Here is a 26,748-nt window from a genome sequence, read left to right on the forward strand (position 1 = left end):
ACCACCTCCACTACCACCACCACCACCTCCACTACCACCACCACTAGTCTACTCTGTGTTTTAAAAGGATTCAACTCTAATAATGACTTTAGAACAATCAGAAATCCAAGAGGAGATTTAACCTTAAATATATAAAAAAATTAAAGACACTATCTAATATTCTCTTTTTTTTTTTAGGAGTTGTATATAGATGGTTAGGCATTAGAACAGGAGATGTGGGTTCCTTGGCTTATTTGTTTCCTATTTTCTTTCTGGGTCTTGCTTATTTTAAAAATGATGATTCCCAGCTCCATAATTTTTGTCTTCAAACAACATGACTTCATTTTTTTATGACTGATCAGAGGATTATTGTCTGTGTACACACCATTTCCATTATCCATTCACTGACGGACACCTAAGCTGATTCTAGATCCTGGTTATTCTGGTCAGCATGATGGAATCTCATTGCAGCCTTAGCTTGCATTTTCTTGATTTCTTGTGATATTGAACAAATTTTCATATATTAGATTCCCCCCACCCCTCGCTCCAAGGCCTTGTTGTGTAGATAGGATGGCCTTGACCTTGCTGTAACCTTCTGCTTCTGCCTCCTTAAACATTTATGTCACTATTTATTTGGTTGTTTTATTGTTTGAGAATTTCTCATATGTGTTCCCTTCCTACCAATTCCCCCTTTATTCTTGACCACACCCTTTCCCTTACAGTCTCATGTGATCTTCTATTAAGGCCTATGAAGTCCACCTCATGCTTCCAGAATGTACCTGGATGTAGTCCCATCTACTGGAGCACGGGTAGCCTCTCGGAGGCCACAGACTCTCCTAGCAGTCACCAATTGCCAATAACTCTTCACCCAAGGTTGGAATTCATGAGCCCTTCCTCCATTCATTCAGGGACTTGGGCTGGCTTGATATTGTGCAGGTCTTGGGCATATAGTTACAGCCATTGTGAGTTGGTTCACTACTTTCATTGTTTAGATTCTAGAAAGCTAACTCAGGTGGACAGGTTTGGTAGGATACAACTCCATCCATTGAGCTATCCTGCTGCTAGCCCCTACCTGTAAATTTTAAAGCAAGCTTGTTTACATTCACAGATAACCTTGCTGAGAGTTTGATAGAAATTTAATTGACTGCAGGGATCAATTTAGGTGTTCTTGATTTCTTCCATTTCATAATTTCAGTCACAGATCCTGGTAAAATTTTAGATGCAATAAATGTACAAATAAACACAATTAATGATCATTAATTATACCACATTTTTTTTTAATGTTGGTGTCTATGTGTTCATGGCTACCGTACAGAAATATTGCTTTTGAAGGCTGACCTTGTATTCTTTGACCCTGCTGAACACAGTCATTATTTTTAGGAGTGTTTTTGTGGACTCCTTGGGACTTAGGGAATATTCTTTTTTTCTTAACAGCACGATGACTGTAGGTGCTAGAAGTTTTAGTGTTGTCTTAAATAAGAGTGGCGAGTGGCCTTTTTTTGTAACCTCAGCATTGTAGAGACCAAGGTAAGAGGATTGCTGTGAGTTCAAAGCCAACTCAAGCTACCATTCACTCATTCATTCATTCATTCATTCATTCATTCGTAGTTCTCTGACTAGAACCTAAGGTCTAGGCAAGAGCTCTACCGCTGGGCTATACCCCAAGTCTTTCTTTCTTTATTATTTATTTATTTATGTATTTACTTATGTATTTATTCAAAAAGGGAAAGTCAGAAAGAGAAGCTACACAGACTGACAATAGACAGGAGGCGAGGAAGAGCAAAGGATGAGATGACGTGGCTTTTCTCTGTTCTGGAGAACACATGCAAGGGAACAACCTGAGTCAGGGATCCCTTTTAATTTAAAGAAAAGAATGAACAGGGAAGAGTTTCCAAAGTTAACTGTGGAACTGAGCATGTAGCTCAGTTGTTAGAGTGCTCAGTTAGCACACACAAAGCCCTGAATGAGAACCCTATCACCGCATGTAACAGAAGGAGAGGTGAGCCTCTATGGCCCTAATGTTTGCAGGGGTGGAGTCAGGAGCATCAGAAGCTCAAGGTCCTTTTCAGCTACACAGGAGCTGGAGGCCAGTCTTGGTTACATGATATCCTACTTAAAAAAGAAAGTCAATTATGAAAGGCAAAAAACAAGGACTGAAAGCAGGAGTGGGAACCCATACAATGGTAACCAAGGCAGATGTGGAAAACAAGACCATCTATGACCCTACTGTGGTGGTTTGGATAAGAATGGTCTTAATAGGTCATTTGCGTGTGTTGTCATGTGGAAGTTTGACTATTTGAAAGTATCAGGAGGTGTGGCCTTTTTGGAGGAAGTGTGTCAACTGGGAGAGGGCTTAGAGATTTTGAAAGTCCATGCCAGACCCAGTGCCTCTTTCTCTCTCTGGCTACAGATCAGGATGTCAATCTCAACTTCTCCAGCACCCTGCCTGTTATGTCTACTGCCATACTCCCTGCCATGATGATAATGGTCGAAACTTCTAAAACTGAAAGCAAGGTCACAATTATATGCTTTCTTTGTAAGTGTTGCTTTGGCCATGGTGTCTCCTCACAGCAATAGGACAATGACTAAGACACCAACCTACCCAAACAATGCAAAGAATGAATATATTACCCTGCATGTGTAAGTGTGAATGTGAAATCTGGTGTTTTTTTTTTTTTTTTTGCCATGTGTCCGAGTACTTAATTCTTTGATAAAGCATCAGGAGTGTCCTGAGGCTGATTTGTCCAAATGTACCCTCTGTTACTAACCATAGAAATGAAGATGATAGTCCCTGAAAGATCAGTCTTTAGAAAGATGAAGGAAAAAGAAATACTATTCATGCACTGAGAAAAGACTATCACACCTTGGGAACATAGCAGAAAAACTCTCATTTCTAGTTCTGTTGGGTGCATACGTACACATGTAGGCATACACAAAATTTAATTTTCACCACTAAATTGTTGCATCATTTTGTTGTCATCAAACTGCAATACTCATTTGATTTCAGATCTTTAACTGCTTCGTTGTCTGAGGTTTTCCACATGCAGCTTACTGAACTTCCTTATCTTCAAACTGAGATCACTGGCACAGATCACTTCCTATCTGTTCTCAGTTCCTATTTACCCGACTCAAAGTATGGAAAGTCCACACTCAGGGAGTTCCCAAGGAATTCTTCTGTGATGAATTGAAAACATAAGTCAAATACGTTAGCAATGGAAGCCAAGCTGCCTTCCTCTCTACTTCCTCCTATCATGTTGTGTGTAGGCAGGTTGGATGGAATGGAGTCCATTCCTAGATCCATGGACAGAACTTAATTGCGTAAGCCAGTCAGTGGAATTCCAGCCCTCTGTGACTCAAGAAAGAAGGGGTTCCTGGTAGACTGAAGTCTAGATCTTTTGTTTTATAATTGGAAGAAATTTCCCCTCCATTCTGAGTCAAATGGTGTATATAGATAATGGCCATGGCTGTGGTAGTCAATTTGCTAATGTGAGGAAAGGAAACTTGAGAGGACAGTCAATACCTCAAAGACAAGCCCCACTAAGAATGGGAATCATAAGTACAATCAAGCCATGCTGAAGCTGTAGCTACCAGATTCTTCCATTGCTGAAGTCACTCCATTCCATTTATAGTTTAAGGCAGGGAGTGCGATTCACCACTGCTCACGCCTCTCTATAATCCAATGAGTTCCCTCCTGTTTGGAAGTCACTGGGACACAGTATGCAATTTACCTCCTTAGAACATTTCATTTAGAGAAAGTGGGCTCTCAGAGAACATTTACTACTCTACCAAGATCTTTGTGTATCTTTGCAGCCTTTGTAGATTCTAGTGAAAGTCACATTCACAAGGCAGTGAAATGATACATTGAAGGGCAATTTCTACCATGGTTGTTTCAATCCTACACTTGGGCTTTCTTTCTTTCTTTCTCATTCTTTCTTTCTTTTTTTTTTTTTAAAATCAATTCACATATTCTCTTTTCGAAGGTTTAAAACTCTTTCTGCTTGTGTGCCTGGGCCTGTACTTGGAACAAGGTCAGCTTTGCTTTTTCTGTGTTTCTGGCATCCTATTGGTGTGTACCTTTTCGATGAAACTGAAGCGACCCCAGCAGACAAATGGACTTCAGCATCTCCGTTGTGTACATCTCTAGGCAACACTGCAGCTGGATGTAAAGCCGACAGATTTCGGGATGGATCTCACCATCTTCCGGGCTGCAGTAGAATGAAAGAGAAATGCTGTGGACAGTCTAAGGATTCAGTTATCAGCCATTTGTCTCAGCTCTGAGAAGAGAAAATGCTCAATAAAAAATCCCTTAAAGCCTGGAGTCTGAAACACAGGGTTTCATGCTTTCAAGCCAGTAACCAACCACCCTGATGGCTCTTACATAAGTGTCTTTCTGAGTAACAGCTCTCATCCTCCTTGCCTTGGCGGCTGCTTCTGCTGGGAGCTTAGAATCATAAACGCTTGAAGTAATTGAGAATATCAGACATTTTCAATTTAGCCGTAGGAAGAAATTTCTAAAATACACTTAAAGCATAATAATTTCCTAGCTTCAAAGAGGAGTCGAAACCTCCCATTTCTAGACAGACTAACATGGTCTATTCAATTAACATTTAGAAGACATCTTTAATATCAGGGCCCCAGCCTACTATGATTAGAGAGCCAATTTTCAAATTGTTTTTTTTTTTAATCGAGGTTTTTGTGTTAATCTAAGATATATTATATTATTGTTTGCTTTAGCTAATTTATGAAAACCCAAATGGTTTCTAATGATAAAAATAAATATTTTATGAAAAAAGAGACAAGTCATAAGGTTACAATAGCTATGCTGGGTAATCTCAGTCTACATGAATCTATGTTTGAAATTATAACCAAAAGTCCTGGAGTTTTTCTTTTTAAAATTCATATGTAAATATGATATAAAAGTATGGTGTGATCATTTTTGGTTTTTGAAGGAGAGAATTCATATGTGGATAAAATAAAAGTATTTCATATGCAACCAGAATAGCATGTTTTGGATAGTATAAACAGAAAGCATAAGTTTACAGATCAATTTGAGGCTAAAAAAGCCTAAAGGTGAATTCTGTTAATTCCCAATGAGTTATCTTTATTTCTGTCTTTGCTCATTTAAAGTGGAATGAAATCTAATTAAATACTAAAGCATTTAGGCTTGATTTCTCTGTAAAGTGGGCCAGTGGCAAACCTAAAGAGTAATTATCAGGTTAAAAAAAATAGTCACTTTGTTTTTAAGTTTTTAAAAAAATCTTGTGCACCAAGAACTTGACAGTGAAAATTAGTTTTCATTTTCAATACTGTTTCACCGGCGAACAAGAGTTTATCTAACCATATGGCTTATATAACTCAGAAAAATGCAAAAATCTCAGCCTCCATACCGTGCCGCCTGCACAGTTATCCTGGGTCTTTCAGGGTCAAATAGAACAAACTGCGTCCCAGAACTGCTGTGCAAAATTTGGCTTTATCTGGAAGTTAAAAACGCCATCTTGCTTCTGTTTAATCTGCCTCACATGGATCCAGCTTTAGACCTGTGTCTGAAGCAAGTGAACTCCCACAAAACCTCAGGCATTTTCTACCTTCAAGTTACCAGAGGTTCTCCCTGCCCCACACCACCCCACTACATCTAAACACAAACTTCCTTACACACACACACACACACACACACACACACACACACACTATTTTACATCTCCTTTAATCTCTAGAAATTTCTCTGTGTTCCATTTCTTAATGGTGCTGCCACATTCTGAAGAAATACTTCAATTAAATGTTCCCCAAATAAAAGAAAAAAGTGATCCTGGTGTGGTATCTATCTTATTCTAAAGGCAGAAGGAGAACATTCAGAGGCAAACACACACACACACACACACACATTTCATCTTGTTTAACCATCTTAATCACAGCTGCCTATTTTTATCTATTTATGACATTCTTTGTGGTGGCTCATATGCAGATTAAAGAAAAACAGGAAAAGAAACAAACTTTATGGTAACTCTGTCACATGTTGTGCACATTTATGACAGAGACAACTGGTCAACAGAGTGTCACTCCAAGCCACAGATCTTCTTATATTTAAAGGAGCAAAAACATGCCCGGGGGGTGTTATTTCCAGAAACACTATCATATCTCATATCTTTTGAACTAGCACATTTTATTATTTTGCAACTAGAAAGAAAAGCAACGTGTAATCTTCCGAGGAAAGCAAGGCAGAGCAGAGACCAGGATGTTTAAATCAAATTGTTTCCAAGGGGATCATCTGACAGTATTTCAAGTTCATGAAGGCTTTCTAGAAACTGGGATCATTTTATGCCCTTCACAAATATTATGGGAAGGAGTTGAACAAGTCAGGCAGAAAAACAATCTGCTTGATAAAATTAACCTTTCCTAAAACTTCATTCCTTCTTAAAAGGGGGAACAAAATACCCATGGAAGGATTTTCAGAGACAAACTATGGAGCAGAAACTGAAGGAAGGACAATCCAGAGACTGTTCCACCTGGGAATCCTTCCCATATTCAATCATCAAATCCAGACACTATTGTGGATGCTGGCAAGTGCTGGCTGACAGGAGCCTGATATAGCTGTCTCCTGAGAGGCTCTGACAGTACCCGACTAATGCAGAAGTAGAGGTTCACAGCCATCCATTGGACTGAGCACAGGGTCCCCAGTGAAGGAGCTAGAGAAAGGACACAAGGAGCTGAAGGGTTTACAGCCTCTTAGGATGAACAACAATATGAACTAATTAGTACCCTCAGAGCTCCTAGGGACTAAACTATCAACCAGAGAGTACACATGGTGGGACTAATGGCTCCAGCAGCATATGTAGCAGAGGATGGCCAAGTCGGTCATCAATGGGAGGAGGGACCCTTGGCCCTGTGAAGGTTCTATGTTCCAGTGTAGGGGAATGCCAGGGCCAGGAAGTGGGAGAGGGTGGGTTGGTGAGCAGGGGGAGGGGGAGGGAACAGGGTTTTGTTTTTGTTTTTATTTTTATTTATTTCTTTTTTCTTTTTTTCTTTTTGGAGGGGAAACTGAGAAAGGAGATATCATATGACATGTAAATAAAGAAAATATCTAATAAAAATGAAAAAAAAGATTTAAAAAAAGAAAAACAAACAAACAAACAACAACAAAAAAACTTCACTATGAATTTCTGGGTTAAAAAACATACAAATTCTCATATATTATTCTTCCATGTCTCAGAGAATGTCCCAAAAATCAGTAGAAAAGTGAAAGCATCATTGTGTTTTTGTTTTGTAATGCCTAGAGCAGAGTGCATTAGCCTCTGCACATGAGCCGTCTATTCCTTCCACTTTAGAGCCCTTAAGCATATAACTATTGCTTTTCCTGAAAATGCACAAAAAGACACATTATCCAGTGGTTACAAAGAGACTAGTATTGCAAACAATAAATTAAAAACAATATAAACAAGTAAACAGGCTTACATAGCCCAGGCTGGCCTCAGACTCTCTGAAGCTAAAGCTGGCCTTGAACTCTTTACCCTTCTGCTTCTGCCTCCCTGGTGTGCAGCGATGATAGGCAAGCACCAGAGCATCTCATTTCATGAGAAGCATGAAATGCACTTAGGTTATTTTCATAACAAACAAAGGTTGAATTATGGTGGGAAATAAATAAATAAAAATAAACATAAACCAACAAAAGAAAGCAAAAACACAAACAAAAAAACAATTCATATGCTTGAAAAATCTTAAGGATAAATGACAAGACTTAAGAAAATATTAACATTAAAACAAAATGAGACCTGTGGACTCCCCATGATTGTAACTTTCCCAATATTCCTTCTTTGGTTTTGTTTTGTTTTTATTTTTTCAAGACAGGGTTTCTCTGTGCCAATATGACTCTTGCTCACTCCAAACAACTCACTTCCTGAAATCAAAGTTTCGGTCGCGAGAGTCACCCCTCTGGTGATGCTCACATAATTCATCCAAAGAATCTTTATGCGTTAATGAATATACTGTAATATGTTTTTTGTACTGAGTTTAAGCCAAGAAACTGACAATTTTGATTAATTGGAAGGCCTCAATGTTATAGATAAAAAAAAATCCTTAAGAATTAGTTCCAACAAAATATCAAGATTCAATTTTGTAGCTCAAGTTAAACCCAGGGCCATTTAAAATAAATACCAGATTATAACTCTGCTTTCAATCAAGTCCTGAGTTCTCTGAAGAAAGCTTGAGTGCTCCATTCGCATGAGTACTTGAAAGCAGATACCACTCAAGGTATCTTTTGAAAATGGAAACTCTCCACTGTGAAGGCCCTTGCCTAATAAATAAAAGTAATATGATGAAGATATCCTAGAGTGGCTAAAATGAAAATAATTTGGATAAGCCCAAAGGTAGTGAGCAGCAGCAGCAAGGCAGCAGAGGTTCTGGCGTGTTGTTAGTAGGAGTTAAACTGGCTCAAGTCCTTTGGAGAAAACTTATAAAACTAAACATACATTAATCCCTTGACCCGGCAGCTTCATCCCTAACTATTTGTCCAGGACTGATGAAAACATCCACAAATAGATTCATACGAGAGTGCTGGTGGGATTTATTTGGAAGAACCCAAACTGGAAATAGCCTAGTTGTCTATCAAGAGGAAAACAGTTAAAGAATATAGTATATTTCTAAAACATATCATTATACTCGACAATGAAAATTAGCTAACTCCTTGTATTCAAAACACGAGTATATCTTAGAAATATTATCTTGACAGAAAATCCTTATAGGAAAAAGCAAAATAGGTCTCCATTTACCTGAAGATGAGTGAAAGGCAAGTAAGAGGTGATGACATATTCTAAAATGATGGAGGAAGGTCAGAGAAGGAGCAGCAGCCCAGAGTAGGCGGACACTCCACACCTCCAGTGTGAGAGAGCTGATGTTCATTCACAGTTGACAAAATCCACTGAATGACATGCTTAATATTTGTGTATTCACTATATGCACTCTTTACTTTCCCACTGACCCGGGGAGCTCCCAAAATTCATGTTGACTTATTTAGAAGTAAAGCTGGTTGATGCTTGGAATTTCAGAAAAGCTGTATGAATTGTTGGCTGGACAGAGGGATGAACAGGCAGCTAGGTGTGCAATAAAGCAATATATACAGAATAAAACGTTAGTTGTGGGCTTTAGCTGGTGGGTGGGCAGTCACTCTGCTGAGGATTTACCTGTGCTCAAATAATTACATGGTATAAATGGGACCAAACAACTGGGAGTTATTACATCTGTCAAGGTTAAGCTCGGAAGTTATACTGGGCATTTGGATGAGGATGCGTCTTGGCCCTAAATTTATCTGCTCTCTTTTTGCTGAAGGTACCAGACTTTGGTGCTCTCTGCAATCGCTAACAACTTTTGAAAAGTGAGCGAAATGTTTGTTACTTTGCTAGCGTGTCCCTAATATAATGATTTGCTCACGGAAGTGAAGGCACAAGGGCAAATAAATACAGGAGAGAGAGTTGGAGTCAGAAAACAGATAGACGTATACCTCTGCCTTGTAGAATTTTGATCTTGGGTACAACAACCACATTAATTTCTCTGAGAGTGGAATCTTCACTGTGAAACTGAGGAGCGACCGTGGAAAGGAACTCAAGGTCACTCACTGCAAAAATCCATTGAGACTATGCGTGGGAAAACAAGTGAAGAATGAATGGTTGTCAGAAGCCGGCTGCAATCTGTCTTACGCCAAGGTTGTGCTTACTTAACTGTATTCCTTGGTCTGTCCCCAGATAGTCTTTGTTTCCATGCAGGCCCCATCATAGGCCTTGGTGCCATTGGACTGAGGAGGCATGAGGTGAGAAGGTGACCCACGGACAACCACTCAGCTTGCCACAGATAAACACTTGGGTATCACCCTAGCACAGATGGGAAGCAGAACTTCCGCCAGAGTGAAGGTAGCCTTTTGGAATTAATTCTGCTGTTGATTATTAGGCCAAATAGCAGAGGACGTCATCTCAGGAAACCGAGTGGGACAAGGGGAGGGGATGGGACTTTGTTTTATTTTCCAAATAGTGAGGAGACAAAACAAATTACTTAACTAAGGAGAATGCTCCTCAGGATATCTCTCCAAATAATCCCCTTGGTTTTTCACCGACGGATTTCTTTTCAAGGCTATGTCTTAATTTTAAACCAGCTCTAACCCTAACCATCACACAGCTTAGTGATGACTACTTCCTGAGATGGTCCCCTAAGTCTATATCATAAAAAGCTAGATAGTGAAACCATTAGAGAACAGCGCATGATCCAGTAATTATGTTAGGTTTCAAACTCTTGAAGGTAATTACAGAGTCTATCCAAGATCAGAAACACAGAGTAGAAGCCAGATACCTATCCATTGACTGCATCACTTTATACACAGTAGAGGCCTCCACAAAAGAGAGAAAGTCAGTTATTCAGGAAGCCAGAAACAAGAAAAATTTCCACATCAGATCATCGGTCTTCATTTTGCTCACAAGCTTCCTCCTGAGAATTCTTATGAACCTGTGTGTTAGGTGGTATTTTCCTCATAGAGTCTTCGCAAATTTGGTGCCCCCAGGAGCCTTTGCAAAAGCAACTGAAGCATCGCCTTTCACTCCACAGCCTGTTATTACATGGGAACATATGGCTGGCTCTGTGACTTCCTCCGCAGTGAGCTGAGCCTGGATCTAGCTCTGCCCTGAAGCGATTAAAGTCAGTCGTAAACAGAGACTTGACTTTTAAAGGCAAGAGAGCGTGCAGTTGCGTTATCTTCTGGGAGCAACTCGGGATCCTTTATGTAAAACACCGGGACTCTGAGGGGCGGTTCCCTTTGCAGCTTCAGCTCGGCCCCGCCTCCTTGTTGCTTTTTGCAGCTCTTTTGCCAGAATCTTGACTGTTTCTTCATGATATTTTGGAGAACTCACAAGTAAATAATGAGTAGCATTACCAAGTGTTTTGTTCATTTTTTCCCCATCTTAAAAGTGAAAGATGTATTTAAAACAAGTAGGCATCACTATTCTGACATTATAATACCTATGTTGAAAAAAATTAAAATATTACTATTGAATTGTACCTTCTCTCTTACTTACCACAAATGCTACTTTCATGGTAAGAACGAAAGAGTTGGGAATAGGTGTAGATCCTGTCAAGCAACGGCTCTTAATCTTCCCAATGCTGCAGCCCTTTATTAACAGTTCGTCATGTTGTGGTGGCTCCCCCAACCATAAAATTATTTCATTGCTACTTCACAACCGTGATTTTGCTATTGTTACGAATCGTAAAGTAAATATATAATACACAGGCTAGCTGATATATGGCTCGAGGGGTCGCGACGCACATGTTGAGAAACCACTGCTACACCTTCTGCTGGGCCTTCTGGGGATTTTTCCAGACCGGAGAGGTTGGGGGAGTTTACGGCTACACACCCTAGCTTCTGGGTCATGTTACAGGAGCGTCTGTCCTGAAGCCCAGGCTTAAAGGCCAGGGTCCTCTGACGTTCACGAGACATTCTTTAGTCCTCAAAATAAAATGTGTTTCTTATTCTGTGTTGGCCGCTTTCCCTCCCCTATACCCTTTTTGGCATGGGAGTTTCTTGGCCTCTCCATTTCCCCCTCTTATTTTCTTAGCATTTTCCCCTTTATGGTCTCTGGCAAGGAATTATATGGAGTCTGAAAATAGCTCTGTAGATCCTGGTCTTGCTAGGTCTTATAATTCTTACAGTTAGCAGATGCTTGTGGCTGAGGGAATTTATCTGACTTTGTGTTCTTAAGACTGTGGGAGAGGATATAGTACCACAGATTGCACAATAAGAACACAGCCCTTTCTTACTGAATATAGACTATAAAATCATAAATCAATATAGTCAGAACTGGTTTATTCTTTAAACATACACATATACTTATAAAATGTATATATAAATGTATGTATATATAAATATATATATATATATGTATATAAATACATACTGATCTAACTATAAAATACATATTTATAGAACTTCATAAATATGTGTATATATCCACATATAGATATGCATATATGTGTATATTTTTATATTTATACATACATATTGGTATAGATGCACATATTTATATTTAAATGTGATTTCTTAGAGTAGTTTTAAAGATATATACTTATATGTTTATATGTTGTCTTAAAAACATCTCTAAGTTAAAGGAACGTTACGTAGTTCCACATTGTAATCCACAAAAGTGTTTTTGGATATGTAATCGAGATCTTCCAACTCAGAGCCTGACTGCTTTCTCCTGATCTCAATGATACCGATAGTCATCATTCTATGTATTTCTCTGGAAAGAATCACACTCATTCAATGCTATTATATCCAAAGTCTGGGCCCATCTTTGCAGCATACAATTATTTAATTTCTACCTTAATCCACCAGGCTTTTAGAGCTAGCTAGGTATACTAAACTGTTGAGGTTTGTCTAAACAGTATGTAGGCCTCTAAGCTGGTGCTTAGTGAAGCTATGGAGTTCATTAATATTGTCCAAAACTGTGAGAAGTGTTCTTATGAACGCTGATACCTGGGCTAAGCAAGCTTAACCTAGTCTGTGGTGGCGCACGCCTTTAATCCCAGCACTTGGGAGGCAGAGGCAGGCAGATTTCTGAGTTCGAGGCCAGCCTGGTCTACAGAGTGAGTTCCAGGACAGCCAGAACTACACAGAGAAACCCTGTCTTGAAAAACCAAAATAAATAAATAAATAAATAAATAAACAAACAAACAAACAAACAAACAAATAAATAAATAAGCAAAGCTTTTGATAAAACAAAATAAGTTATTTTCTGTCTTAATTAATTGTGATACCACAAAATTGCCACCAATACTTTCATAATTAATTGTGTATCATCATGGAAGAACTACTTATCACATCTTTTTGGTTGTCTGTTCTTGTGGCCTTGTTACCTGTGAGAGATTTTACCTAGAGCGCTGGTCGAGAAGTGTGAAGAGCATTAAGAGCCCAAAACACATATCAGATAAGGATTGATGTACCATTTCCTAGACTCACTAAAGGATGAAACCAGAAAAGCTCATCCTAAAGGGCTTAGGATGAGCACAGAAAAGAGGAACTACTTATCCCATTTAATGAGAGCAGCCCGTACTTACAGCTTCCACTCTGTGCCAGAGTTCTTGCTTTAATTTCTATAAGGAATGTGGAGAAAAGGTTAAAAAACCCAGTGAAGGTTTTTTTGCTTTGTTTTGTCTTGTTCTGTTTTTGCAGTTTTTTAATTTTACAGCCTCCCTTCTCTGCTTCACATTCTACCTAGCCATGAAATATCTTTAAGAATTATACTCAGTAAGATTTTGTGCTGCTGAGCCAGTGAGGTGGCTCAGTGGTCAAATGTTCTTGCTGATAACCTGAGTTTCATTCCAGGGACCTACACAGTGGAAGAAGACAATAGACTCCCACAAATTGTCCTCTGACCTCTGCACACAGTACCCTCACCCAATACCACACATGCACACAATAAATAAATGCAATAAAATATTCTGTTGTATTTTGTGTCTTTCTTGAGGCATCTGATGTTAACTTATGTTTTTTTGCATAACCGTCAAAAGATGACATTTTATGACCAATATGGAAATATACATTTCTGGATCGGCATGAGAGCTATTTTGTATAACAATGTAAATTTCTTATGCAAATACAAGATGCTAATATCAGTATACATGGAAAATATATTCCACCATGAGCTTCTTCATTGGATTACAAAGGCCCGGAAGCTTACCTCAAGGGTCTGTAATTCAGAGCATTTACCAGATGGTCTGCTACACTCCAGATTTCAAAGAAACATTTCTCAGGCAGCTTACAAAGGTAGTCTAGGTTCAGTAAGGGGTCATATGTTAGTCTGATGCTATCGCTAACTCAATTTTATCATTATAGATTTTTAAAAAATTATATATTCTTTCTTTTCTTTTTTTTTCAAAGATTTATTTATTATATATAAATACATTGTAGCTGTCTTCAGACTCTCGGGAAGAGGGTGTCAGGTCTCCTTACCGATGGTTGTGAGCCACCATGTGGTTGCTGGGATTTGAACTCAGGACCTTTGGAAGAGCAGTAGATGCTCTTACCCGCTGAGCCATCTTACCAGCCCCTTTATTTTCTTAAGAAAATGGAATTTGTATGCAGCTCAGTTTTATAAAATGGTCTAGCCCCATACACACACACACACACACACACACACACACACACACACACACACACGCACATTCCATTTTCATAAGAGGAAGAAAAAAGATGACTTTTTCACTCGTTCCAGAGTTTTCTGAGGTTTGGTTTTTCTTGTCTATCATGCTGGGATAACCATGCCTACTTGGGGTATGGCAAATGGGATTACATTTAGAAGGCTCAGCAGACAATCAGTTCCCAATAATTCACTCGTGAAAATTCCAAAACTGAGTGGATTTAGGTGCTTGTCCAACATTCTTCTAAGGATTTGATGCAGTGACTATGCACTCTGTGATGTTCCAGGCTGACTAGAAACTTGCTTTGTTTGTCTGACCCTGCTCAACCTCCTGGTTCTAAATCCACATTAGACACTCAGCTGGTGTAGACAGCCATTAGGTAGAAGCATACTTTGACATCCATGCTGCTGCTTCTTCTTCTTCTTTTCAAGGTTAGGTGGTAGAAAAGAGGGGCAGCTATCATCAGCTCCAAGATCGAGAGGGTAAATGAGAAATAGTTCACAGTGTGCTGTGCTGCTGGGGCAGCTTGTTTGGATGAGCTGTGCCAAGGACATTTGCTCTTCATAACTTTTCAATTTATGATGGGTTTATTAAGATGTATCCCCATTGTGAGTTGACAGCCAGGTATGAGAGACACGTTTCCAGAAGAGTTCAATAAATAGAAATACCAGAGTCAAATTTCCTAGACAAAAGGTCTTTCCTTGATATGAAATAAATTGGAGATCTTTATATATTTAAGGATATATAAAAATTTCACAACAATCTGTGCTTTCCCAATAAATTATGGATCATGCCAAAGTAATTATTTAAAAGCTTCAAAGGTTCTTGAGCTAAATCATGAATCGGAATGGTGAAATAAGCCATATAGTTGAGGGGTAGCAAAATAAAACCTGATCTTAGTCTAAGAAGAAAAACAATTTTTACCACTTAATGAAGAAGTGCCTACTTTAAAGAAAAACAAATAAAGATCTTTCAAGCTGAATGCCTGTCTTCAGCAGCTCTGTAACTAGCGCTAAGGAACATACACTCATGATGGTTACAAACTGGCTGTCCCATTGGGTTCCCCACTAGGAAGATCAGGGCAAGTAAAGAACGGCATGTGGACTGTGCGCGGAGTGCTTTGTGGCCAGGGACTGCACAATAGTCTGATGCCATTACTCAGCCTCTCACTTTAAAATGACCTATACAACTGCATTTTTAAATTCTCTATGAAGTTAAAAGATGAGGGAATGAGCTCATTTGACTATGGTTGCTCTACCAAGACATCAGCGTGGGTGTTCTGATGCCCTCTAGGTGGAGTGCAGGGTAGACAGCTCTTTGTGATAGAAATGGAGATCAGACAGACACACAGAGGAGAAACAGGCAGGCATGTTTGGAACCACAGACAGGAGCTTGAGGCTCTGCCTGCATTAGAGTAAATATCTCCAGGAAAGATACCAAAGAAACATTTCAGGCTTGTCTTTGCAATTCCAAAAATCCCACTTAGCTTCAAAGTAAAATGGCCAGGGATAGGTCCACAGAAAAGAGGCAGGGAAGAAGAAAGGAACGCAGGGTTAATCAGCAAGCCTGTATGTGCAGTATGCAGTGGGAAGTAGGCAACATTCATGCAAACCACTGGACTCAAAAACCCAGGAAAAATAAAAAAGGGACAATTTCAAATTTGAAAACTGTCTATCACAAATAGAATAGAAACTCTTCAAAACGGAAGCACATTGATAGGACATCTGTATCATTAACAAACCCACTGCTGGAAACCGTACTGAGCTGGGTGGTCTATGAAAGTCAGTCCATGGGATCTATGTAGTGTCTTTTCAAGAGGCCTCAAGGGGGTGCTGGTGAAAGAACGTAACAGTAACCTGAATGCAGGGGAGGGATTCTGGTCCACTGCAGTCAGTCATGGTTCTCGGGGTGGAGGTAACAGGAGATAAGCCTACTTTGCCTACTTTGCAGCCTCTATAGGAAACTCAAGTGGTCTGGAGTGCTTCAAATACCTCAGCAGCACCGTCATATCTTTATTGAAAAGGCTCTGATGAAATACTGCGGGGGACCTATGAGATCACAGGCAAATCAAAATGAACAAGGGGAGATTCCCAGCAGGCAATTTTGCCCATTAGCCCAGCCATGCTTACACTTGTATTACAGGCTCTTTCTTACTTCATAATGGATTCAGATAACATTTGGTGGGTTTCTCATGATTTGTTTTGAAGCACTCTTAAGAGTTCATGAAAATTGTCATTACCCAAGGCCTTTTGATTTGATGAGAGAGTGTTTTAGACCCTCCTCTAAGACAAATCGATTATTTTGGAGCATTTATAGAAAGTTTGAAGTCCTTCCTTCCTTCCTTGATGCGACATCATTTTACTGCCAGCAAATTTTCAACTAATTAGCTCCAACATGGAGGTTGACATAGGATTTTCCTTTCTTTCCTAAGGATAAAATGTAATACTCCATAGGCATCTCTGCCAACAGTTAGCTCAAGAACAGAAATAGCTCTTCAGCCAGACAGACACAGGGGCATGAGGAGAGAGCTAGCGGCAAATGTTTAGGCCAGCGTCTACAGTGGAGAAAGGCATTGCTTTTGATTTTCAATGCACTATACAGTATGCAAGCTCATTAGCACTCAGCTTGAAAAACAAAACAAAAATCAAAAAGTGGGTGAGTTTCCCAGATGAAGGACTTGGGATAGGATTCTGTTTTATTACTTTTTGGCAATCTCTTTGGCATTAGCAAAACACAATGTAATGCTTATTGAGAATTTACTACAATCCAGACACTGTCCTATGGTCAGGTCCTAAGGGTTATATCTCCTTGGCTCCCCTGTTGAGTCTATGAAATGGGAGCTATTCTTAGTCTCCATGTATGGTGAGGCCTAAGATGAGACTTGATGAGGGACACTCCAGAAGTAAATGCAGAGACAAGATTGAAGTCCTTGTGTGTGTTTTTAGCTCCTATACGATATTACCAGGATAGGTACATAGGAAGGGACTGTCCTTTTATGCTTGTTTTGAAATTACCCAGAGTTGTTGACAGTATGCTTTAGGAAAAATATTGAACTAGAAAGAAAAGAATTATTTTTTTCTACCTTATCCTTATTAAATCCCTGAACAGTTTGGCTCAAAAGTCAGTTTTATTCCAAGTTCCTAGAGTACATGTAAAATAATATTTTCTGCTCATATGTCTGACGTAAGAGACTCACTAGACTAATGCAAGCTGGTATGTGTAGGAGACTGGGAGACACTACCAAGGAGATGGGCAATCCACTCTGCAGAAATCTCCCCCGTCTAAGCAGAGCCATGAGAAAAAGACACAATGAGACTGGGGAGAGAAGGCTCCTTTCTATTGTCTGGGTCCTGTTCTGCACACTGGCACACAAATGCATTGAAAGGGGAAAGAAAGAGGACTTGCTGCAGCTCTTTCCTCAAGGAAGGGATGCAGCTTAATGTTCCTTTCTTACCATTTTGCTAGGAATGTGGGAATTCTCTGTACATAAAGAACAAAATGTATTGAAAATGATCTGTAAAGTGTTGCAGAAGCAACAAGTGAAACAAATATATTAAAGAAAGCATAGACATGTTGGTGGCTTATAGAGTAAGGGTTTTCAAATATTAGAGAAACAGCATCCAAAAATATAAAAATGCACTTCTAACATACACAATAGGGTTGTTAGTCATGATATATTTTAAATACACAAAAATAGAACTTTAGAAATGAATATTAAATATGATGTTACAGCATTTTCTACCAGATCATCTTGCCTAGTCCCTTTGAAATCTAAAGGCTTTGACTAGAGGCTTTTGAACTTCTGTGTGCATCTAATCATCAGGAGGGCTTACCAAGCTATATAGTGCTAGGTCCTCCTCCTGGGTTTTTGGGTAGAGATTGATTATTTAACTTCTATTAAAGTCCCAGTTTATTTAGAACCTGCATTTGGAGAAGCTTTGGGTTAGCTTATTATAACCATACCCTTGGTGGATACATTAAACTGAAATGCTAGTTGGATAGGTTTAAAATTTGATGGTATAAATAAGAATTTCATGGTATATGTGTGCATGCATATACATATTCATTCAGATGTACATCTGTGTGTTCACATGAAAGCTAGGGGGTCTACATTGGTTATCTTTTCATGTTATACCTTACTTTTCTGAGACAGAATCTCTCACTGAACCTGGGGCCCAATGATTCTGATAAGCTAGCAGGCTCCAGGAATCTATCTATCTGTCTTTTTAATGGTGAACTAGAGTTCCATGCACCATTCATCCTTAAGCTTCAGTGTATGTGTGTGTGTGTGTGTGTGTGTGTGCGTGCGCGCATGTGAGTGCTGGAGATCTAAACTCAGGTCCTCAGGTTTTCATGCAAGCATTTTACTACTAGTGAGTCATTTCCCCAGTGTTTTTTTTTTTTTTAATTAAAGTCACAGTAAAATAGGTGGTGTGATTTTCTGGTAGGGCAATAGGCAATTTATATATATTAGAACTCAAATGTGTCAGATCATGATACCTAAAATATGCAAATTACTTCTAGTATATCTCTGCCCACCCAGTTCTCTAAAAGGGCATCTTTTCATTCTAGGGTGGGGATGGGGGTTGAGGTTGGGGAGCAGGGGGTTGCTGTCATCATTTTCAATTGACAAATTATTATTTTTTTTAAATCTGAAATATATGTTTGATTTGCATAAATAACAAGAGACTACAGGTGTATCCCAATGAGACCAACAGCAGTCAACAAACAAATGAGCAAATAAACAGCTCCAGAGGGAGGCTCAGTGCTTTACATAACTACTTCCGTAGAACTTATTTCACCTATTCTCACCTCTTCCATGAGAACCGTTCTCTCTTCCTCCTAGTTTCTTCCATTACTCCTCTTTCCTCCTGTGGCCTCTGTCATTCTGTCCTGTTCTTTTATTCCTACTTACCAAAGTTAGGATATCAGTCTGGAATAGAACTTGGCAGTTATTTATACTTAGAAGGCAAGCTGGTACAACTACTCTGGAAATCAGTTTGGCGGTTCCTCAGGAAATTGGAGAACCTGAGAACCCAGCTATACCACTCCCAGAAGATGCTCCAACATGTAATAAGGACACATGTTCCACTATGTTCAAAGCAGCCTTACTTATAATAGCCAGAAGCTGGAAAGAACCCAGATGTCCCTCAACAGAGGAATGGATACAGAAAATGTGGTACATCTACACAATGGAGTACTACTCAGTGATTAAAAACAATGAATTTATGAAAATCTTAGGGAAATGGATGGATCTGGAGAATATTATCCTGAGTGATGTAACCCAATCACAAAAGAACACATATGGTATGCACTCACTGATAAGTGGATATTATCCCAGAAGCTCAGAATACCCAAGATACAATCCATAAACCACAAAAAATTCAAGAGGAAGGAAGACCAAAGTGTGGATACTTCGATCTTTCTTAGAAGGGGGAACTCCTATGGAAGGAGTTGCAGAGACAAAGTATGGAGCACAGCCTGAAGGAAGGACAATCCAGAGACTGTTCCACCTCGGAATCCTCCCTATATACAATCACCAAACCCAGACACTATTGTGGATGCCAGCAAGTGCTGGCTGACAGGATCCTGATATAGCTGTCTCCTGAGAGGCTCTGCTAGTGTCCCACTAATGCAGAAGTAGAGGTTCACAGCCATCCACTGGACTGAGAACAGGGATTACCGGAGGATCAGAAGGCACCAGGCATCCAAGGGGAGGAAGCAGTGATATTGGCATGAAGTGGTGAAGTTGGTGTTTAAAGCAGATGACCCTATAGACCCAATGAATACCACAGAATCTTCAAGCTTGTTCTACTCCACAGAGGATCCTGTGAACATGCAAGAGCTTTCCAAGTAAACATAGGGTGAGAAAACTGCTTTCAGATGCCATTCGGGACACACATCAGAAATCGTAGAAGTCGATCTAAATCCACACCTCAGCTCAAAGTTAAGCAGATGGAGGATTCTAGGAGGCTCCAGGATCACAGTGATACGACATCCCACATGACAAGCACTGCTGAGAAGCCAAGAGTTTCTTGGCAGGTTATTGCAGGCCCCCTGGAGACTGTGCACTCAGATAGCAAGTCTTATGTGGTTCGCACTTCCAGCTTTTACTGGGAAAATTTTTATCCTAATTAAAAAATAAAAAGTCTTTTTTTTAAAAGAAAGTTTTGCTTTTGTTTCTTGTCCTTGAACTCGTGTCAAAATTATTGTGATATGAACTGACACCATGCTGTCAATCAAAGAAAAATGCAGCTAGATCTGCTTGACAAATGAATCTAGGTAATGCGAAGAGCCGTGGTGGCGAGATGACTGCAAAGTGGAAAGTGTGAGCATCCTTGGCAAGGGCAAGAACCACAAAAACAGAGGCAATCTGCCTCCTGCTCGAAACAAATCGTTTGCAGGGGTGTTCATTTGGAAGCAACTGGGAATGGCAGAGGGCACGCAAAGGCACATTCTGGCTCATACGACGAAAATTCCAGAGATACACATAGCCAACGTGTCCACAGCTAACAGAAACGCTAAGGATTTCAGACCTCAGCGTCATCTGGGGCTTGGAGTCTCCTTGAAAAGGTGTAAAGATAGCTGCTGTCTGTTTTCTTTCTTTTTTTTTCAAGGTAAAAACTCCTGGCTGCATTTTCTGCACCCGCTGCTGAGAACAGGTGTACCAGAGTGGAGAAACGCCATGCAGCAGAGAGTGGCAGGGAATTTGGAAAAAAATGACCCATGCAGGAAGTGAAAGAGACAATAGCAAGAAACCTTGCTAACAAAACACAGAATAGGGAATGGATTTGCAGGAGGAAACTTGACTACATTGTTACCAGTGGAGGTTTGCATGTGCTGGCTGCTGGCTCTACAGTGAAGTAGCCTGCAAAATGCAGTCTATTCTGTTATAAGAATCAAGAGTTCCTATTTAAAATTTAAATTATGTGCATTTTATGGTGTGTGCTTATGTATGTGCCTGTGTGTGTATGTGTGTGTGTGTGTGTGTGTGTGTGTTTGTAGGTGTACACATACATATAATAATGTGTAGGGTGAAAGGACATATTTGGAGAGTCAGATCTCTCCTTCCACTATATGGGCCCCAGGGATTAAAGTCAGGTCACCAAGCTTGGTGACAAGTGCCTTTACCTCGTAATCAATCATTATACTTCACATTTCTATTTAACTTCGACACTATTCTCTCTCTCTCTCTCTCTCTCTCTCTCTCTCTCTCTCTCTCTCTCTCTCTCTCATACAGTTCTACATTTAAAAATTATCATTTCTTTTTTGGCTTGACTATTTAAGTCCAAACACCAGTGTGGACTTAAACTCCATTTCCAAAATACAAGGAAGCAAAATATCCAGCAATGTCCACAAATTCCTTTTGTCCTGTTAAGAATTACAAAACACAGTCTCTTCTGCAACTCAAACACAGTCTAATTAAACACACAAATCTTGAAGTGTTTTTTTCCCCTTATTACTCTATTTTGCTTTTCATACACAGAAACATACAAAGTTTTTTTTTTTAAGGTCAAGTACACAGTGTTCTACCAGAGGGAATAACGTCAAATAAAAATAATAGCAGGGATGAAGGAAAATAAGCACTCAGTCTCCATGGAGCCCAGGGGAAGACGTAGGAAAGGAGGAGTAGGAGGTTGTAGGACCATTTCCCAAGGCCCAAGTATAATTGCATTTGTTTTGACCTTTGAAGATGAGAAAATGGTATTATAGCAACATTAAAATCATTTTTAAAAGAAAAATAAATTAGTTCAGATCCCATTGCTAAACTATCATAATCATTCAGAATTTAAGCATATGAATATTTTCTTTCATTTAATTAATGTCATTGTAGGCCAATTTTGGGGGGCGGGGAGGCATGGAAATTGTTTTTGTCTTACTTCTCAGTATACCACAATCACTTTCCATTTTAAATTATTTCAATGCGGCAATGCAGAACAAAGATATAATCAGGAGAGCCACAGGATAAAACTGTGAAATACTAGTACATTAAAAATTCTCAACCTCTAGCTGTCAGGAATATGCAAATTTAATTAAGTGAGATATGTCATTCCGTACCCGTGGGATTAGAAGACGATTAAGTAGTGAACCTGTAAGCAAAAATGAAGTAATGTGCCTATCATTGGGAAGCTAGCTCATCGCAATGACTGGAGGCCATTTTGAAGTGTCGAGTAGACTGAGAGTAGAGTAGTGTATATTCAGAACATTTCAGTTTGGCTCCTCTGCCCACTCCCAGCAGCACAGTTCAGCACATTTCCACAATAAGGGTGAAGTTATTCTTTTGTGCCCAGCAGGTTGGTAGGCAGTATGATGCTCTGAACCCTTAAAATAGCTAGTGTGAGACAGGAACTGAGTTTCCTCTTCTAATTATGTAAACTCAACTTTCATTGTCTTTAGTGGCACACGTGTACAAAGACATGTAAACTCCCAGTTCTCCTGTACCATACTCATTTGCCTGGCGTTTCCCTCTTCATATTTTTCCTTTTATTTCAAACCTTCTGTCTTACAGTTTTCTGTCTGAAGGTAAAATGCAGCTTTAGTTAAGATCAGTATGTTCAAGCACAGAAAACCTAAACTGCTTAAAATGACACAAAATACACACACTGGACCGAAGAGGGAGGAGACAGTTTGCTTCGTTCACCAGCAACGCTCAATTGGGAGATGCTGCAAGGCTTCTTGAGCATTTACTGAGTGCCAGGTGTCTAATAATAGGTCATTGTCATCTGGCTTCTATTTTGTCATAGAGACATTTCTGTTCGGTTTCATGGCCATTGCTGTTCAGGTGTGGTCTTCTCTCTCTAGTAAATGTCATAGGAGTCTTCTCATGTCAGTGTGAATAACTTCTTACTCCTTCTTTTTATACTTTTAACATTTATCTTTGTTGTACTGTGAGCATTTTCTTTAACTCCATATTCTAGTTTACTCTACTTGGCTGGGTATAACCTGCCCATTAGACTTTAATTTTACTGATCACATTTTTTTTTTTTTTTTTTTTTTTTTTTTTTTTTTTTTTTTGCCATTCTTGAAACTTATTTGAGTCCTTTTTTGAGTATGTTTTGTATTTTTACATACGCCATTTGGTCTCATTTTCAACCCATCTCCTGTGTCTTTAGTAATTTAAGATGTTTCCTCTAGATTATTATCAAGTGAATCAGCAGACGCTCTCGGAAGGTAAATCTCTTTTCCCCCTCACCTTTGCTAGATTCTTCCCCCGTGTGTTTCAAGATTCTGTCTCTGTCATCCTCTCGTGCTCAGCGGGACTTTATTTGCAGGTTCCTGAGGTGTGCTGCTTTCAGACTATGAAGAGTGTGCTTATGTTTCCTTCTTCCCTCTGTCTGTCTGTCTGTCTGTCCATCTGTCGGTCTCTCTTTTGAATCTGGATTTTACTACATAGCCCAGGTAGACCTTGAATCCTCTCACATCTACCTCCAACTGATGGGATTCTAGGTGCACACCACCATATCTGGTTTTATTATAGTTTCTGAGGAGACAGAATCAAGACATACATCCTAGCTTTTGTAAGTATCTTAAGAAGCCTACTTTTTTTTTTAAAGATTTATTTATTTATTATATGTAAGTACACTGTAGCTGACTTCAGACACCCCAGAAGAGGGCATCAGGTCTCATTATGGATGGTTGTGAGCCACCATGTGGTTGCTGGGATTTGAACTCAGGACCTTTGGAAGAGCGGCCAGTGCTCTTAACCGCTGAGCCTTCTCTCCAGTGTAAGCATCTTAAGAATATGCTGTATCTTCTCATGTCAGTGTAATGTTTCTCTTTGTTGTATGTGAGCATTTTCTTTAGCTCCATCTTTCAGGGCTGTGTATAATTCATCTACTAGACTTTAATTTTAATGATCACGTTTTTTGGCCACTTTTTATTCTTCCCCACCCCGTGCTTTCTTTTCACAAAGCATGTAGCACTTTAACGGTCCTGGTTTTGAGTCAGAATATTTTTAATATATATTTTTGGTAGTAATAGAATTACATCATTCCCCTTGCTTCAACTACGCAGCAGAGCTAGCACAGTCCTTCCAGGAGCTTGGCATCATTCCATCACCCTTCTGTCCCTCCCTACCTCCTCCTTCCCCTTCTTCTCTTCTCTCAGAAAGGGCCTCACTATGTAGCTCAGGCAGCCCTTGAACTCACAACCCTTCTGCCCCACTTCCAGAGCTCTGAGGTCACAAGTGTGCGCCTCACACTTGACTCTTTTAAATTTCTGTCTGAGTGCTATGCTTACTTTTCTATGCACTTTTTATGATTCCCATTTTTAGATTATTTTAATTTTCTGAAAAGAAGGCTAATAATCTTATATCTTATTGTGTAGGCAGTGTTGAAATTTGAAAGGTGAAGCAGCTGAGATTGGGATAAATCTTGGGAGACACAGAAATCTAGTAAGACCATGACAGTAAGAACATTGACCTTGGACTCAGGCCTTTGCTGCTATAGGACTCTGTGGGTGCAAGCCCACATTCAGAAGAATGGTGGGTAACATTTTGGGCAAAATAAAGGACAGAAGGGATAAATAATACTTAGTTGTATTAAAGCTTAACTATAAAAACCACAGATGACAGATTAAAAGCAAGAACACTAGAGTTTCATGCATTAAGGGTGACACTGAATGCACAGCAGGTTGCAAGTATGAGTTCAACATCACTTCTTCCATGAAGCCATTATGAAATGATAGAAAAAGAGGAATTATGACCTTTTAAAAAACTTATACAGATCACACTATTAGAGAGGAATATTCCATTTTTGTTTTGTCTGAACATCCATAATTGCATCCTGTTATTTCAGAACAGAACCCAAGCCCTTAAGCTGACAAAATGCCCATCGGAAGCCACAGAAAGAAAGTAAGCAAAGTTTAAAAGTCCAGAAAACCATAATCTAAGTTTTGTCCAAGTGTTGTAGGAATTGATGTCACAAACATCATATTCCAAATTGTGCTGTACCAGGTCATGCCACTGCATCGTGTACTGTTGTGATTATAAATGAAGATGGGTTAAAGATATTGAGTCAACTATATTCTAAATCTTTGGTCCTGTAAGAGCAAAGAATACTCTATAGTCCAGAGACAAAAGAAAATTCCCCAAGAGTGAAACATGATAATGAGCTACTTAAAAGACTGTCAAAAGGAGTTCATGTCATCTAAAAACTGTTTAAATTTTAAAAAGCTAATCAGAAAATATCATTGGCTTTGAGAAAAATAGTCAGAATCATAGAGGAAGAAGAAGGAGTGAGCATTTCTTCAAATAATGAAAGGGGAAAAAATTTCCATGTTCACTTTAAAATATCATTTTGAAAAAAATAAGGCATAAAGTTTTCTAGGTTGGTTGTAGTTGAATACATGATCAAAATTGGTAATTCTCAAAAGTCATTACTTAACTAAGTGATGAAAGGAATTCACTTTAGATAACAAATACACGGATGCTTCAACATTCTCCAAAGGATTTGATGAAGTCACAGATCCCCATACTAGTCAAGCTTGTAAAGTAGGAAGTGTGAAGTTAACTAGCCTGATTGGTTTTGGTTTCTGAATGATGGTAAAAATAGACAAGTCTTGCTGTGTTGCCTTGGGTTGTCCAGAACTTATTCTACATACCAGGCTGGACTCAAACTTGCTATAATCATCCAGTCTCTGTTTTTTAAATGCTGAGATTAGATACTTGCCATTATGTCTGACCAATAAATACATGTTTAAGAGAAACTGTATATAAACCATTAATACCTAATTGAAACAACTGAAAATTTATCTTAAAATTTAGTAAGCAACAGATTTTAGATTGACTATCAAGAATACATGAACTAATTTACAGTAGATTAAATTTTAATATATGCAATATATATAATTATGCAATGGGCTAAATATATGTTTAACATATAATAAAAACACAGTATTTACAGCAAGGATACAAAAAGATAAAGATACAGTACTTAAAATAAAATTTAGAAAAAGTAATAGTATTTTAGTGGCCTAAAGGATCAGAGGATGCATAGAAAAATCCCTCTAGTCTTATTATTCAAGTGCTGATCTGAAATATTTTCTCTGAATATCTGATATCTAAAAATAAATTGAAGCACATTCTATGGGTCTGATGATGGTTGGCACATGTAAAAAAAATCCTCAAGTCAATGATTCTACAGAGAGTAAATAGATCCATTTTAATACTGTGTTGGCAGAAGGGTAATTTCTTAAAAGAAAAAACCTTTTAATTGAATTTCTTTTTGACTATTTCATACATATACTGAGTTAATTCTGATTACCTCCTAACCTCCCAGGCTCTCTAATCCCCTACCTACCCCCATCTGACAAGTCTCCTTTTTAATTCATATTTACAAAACAAGAACTGCAGGGACAAAAATGGAGAAGAGACTGAAGACAGGAGCCTAGCATGGCTGTCCTTTGAAAGGCTTTACCAGCAGCTGACTGAGACAGATGCAGATACATCCAACCATTGGACTGAAGTTGGGGACCCCTATGGTTGAATTAATGGAAAGATTGAAGAAGCTGAAGGAAAGGGTGACTCTATAGGAAGACCAGCAGTCTCAACTAACCTGGACCCCAGAAACTTCCAGAAACTGAGCCACCAACCAGGCAGAATAC

The 26,748-nt window shown here is 39.1% G+C and overlaps 1 protein-coding gene across 1 annotated transcript in view; it reads right to left on the reverse strand.

The window, feature by feature from the left end:
* Positions 1-26,748, reverse strand: part of Rgs7bp (regulator of G protein signaling 7 binding protein) — a 103,110-nt gene that overhangs the window by 28,009 nt on the left and 48,353 nt on the right. Inside the window, exon 3 of the mRNA XM_031360082.1 lies at positions 4,054-4,184. Coding sequence (XP_031215942.1) covers positions 4,054-4,184 — 131 coding nt within the window. The remainder of the gene's footprint in view (positions 1-4,053; positions 4,185-26,748) is intronic.

The sequence above is a fragment of the Mastomys coucha genome, unplaced genomic scaffold (genome assembly GCF_008632895.1).
Source record: "Mastomys coucha isolate ucsf_1 unplaced genomic scaffold, UCSF_Mcou_1 pScaffold8, whole genome shotgun sequence".
NCBI lineage: Eukaryota > Metazoa > Chordata > Mammalia > Rodentia > Muridae > Mastomys > Mastomys coucha.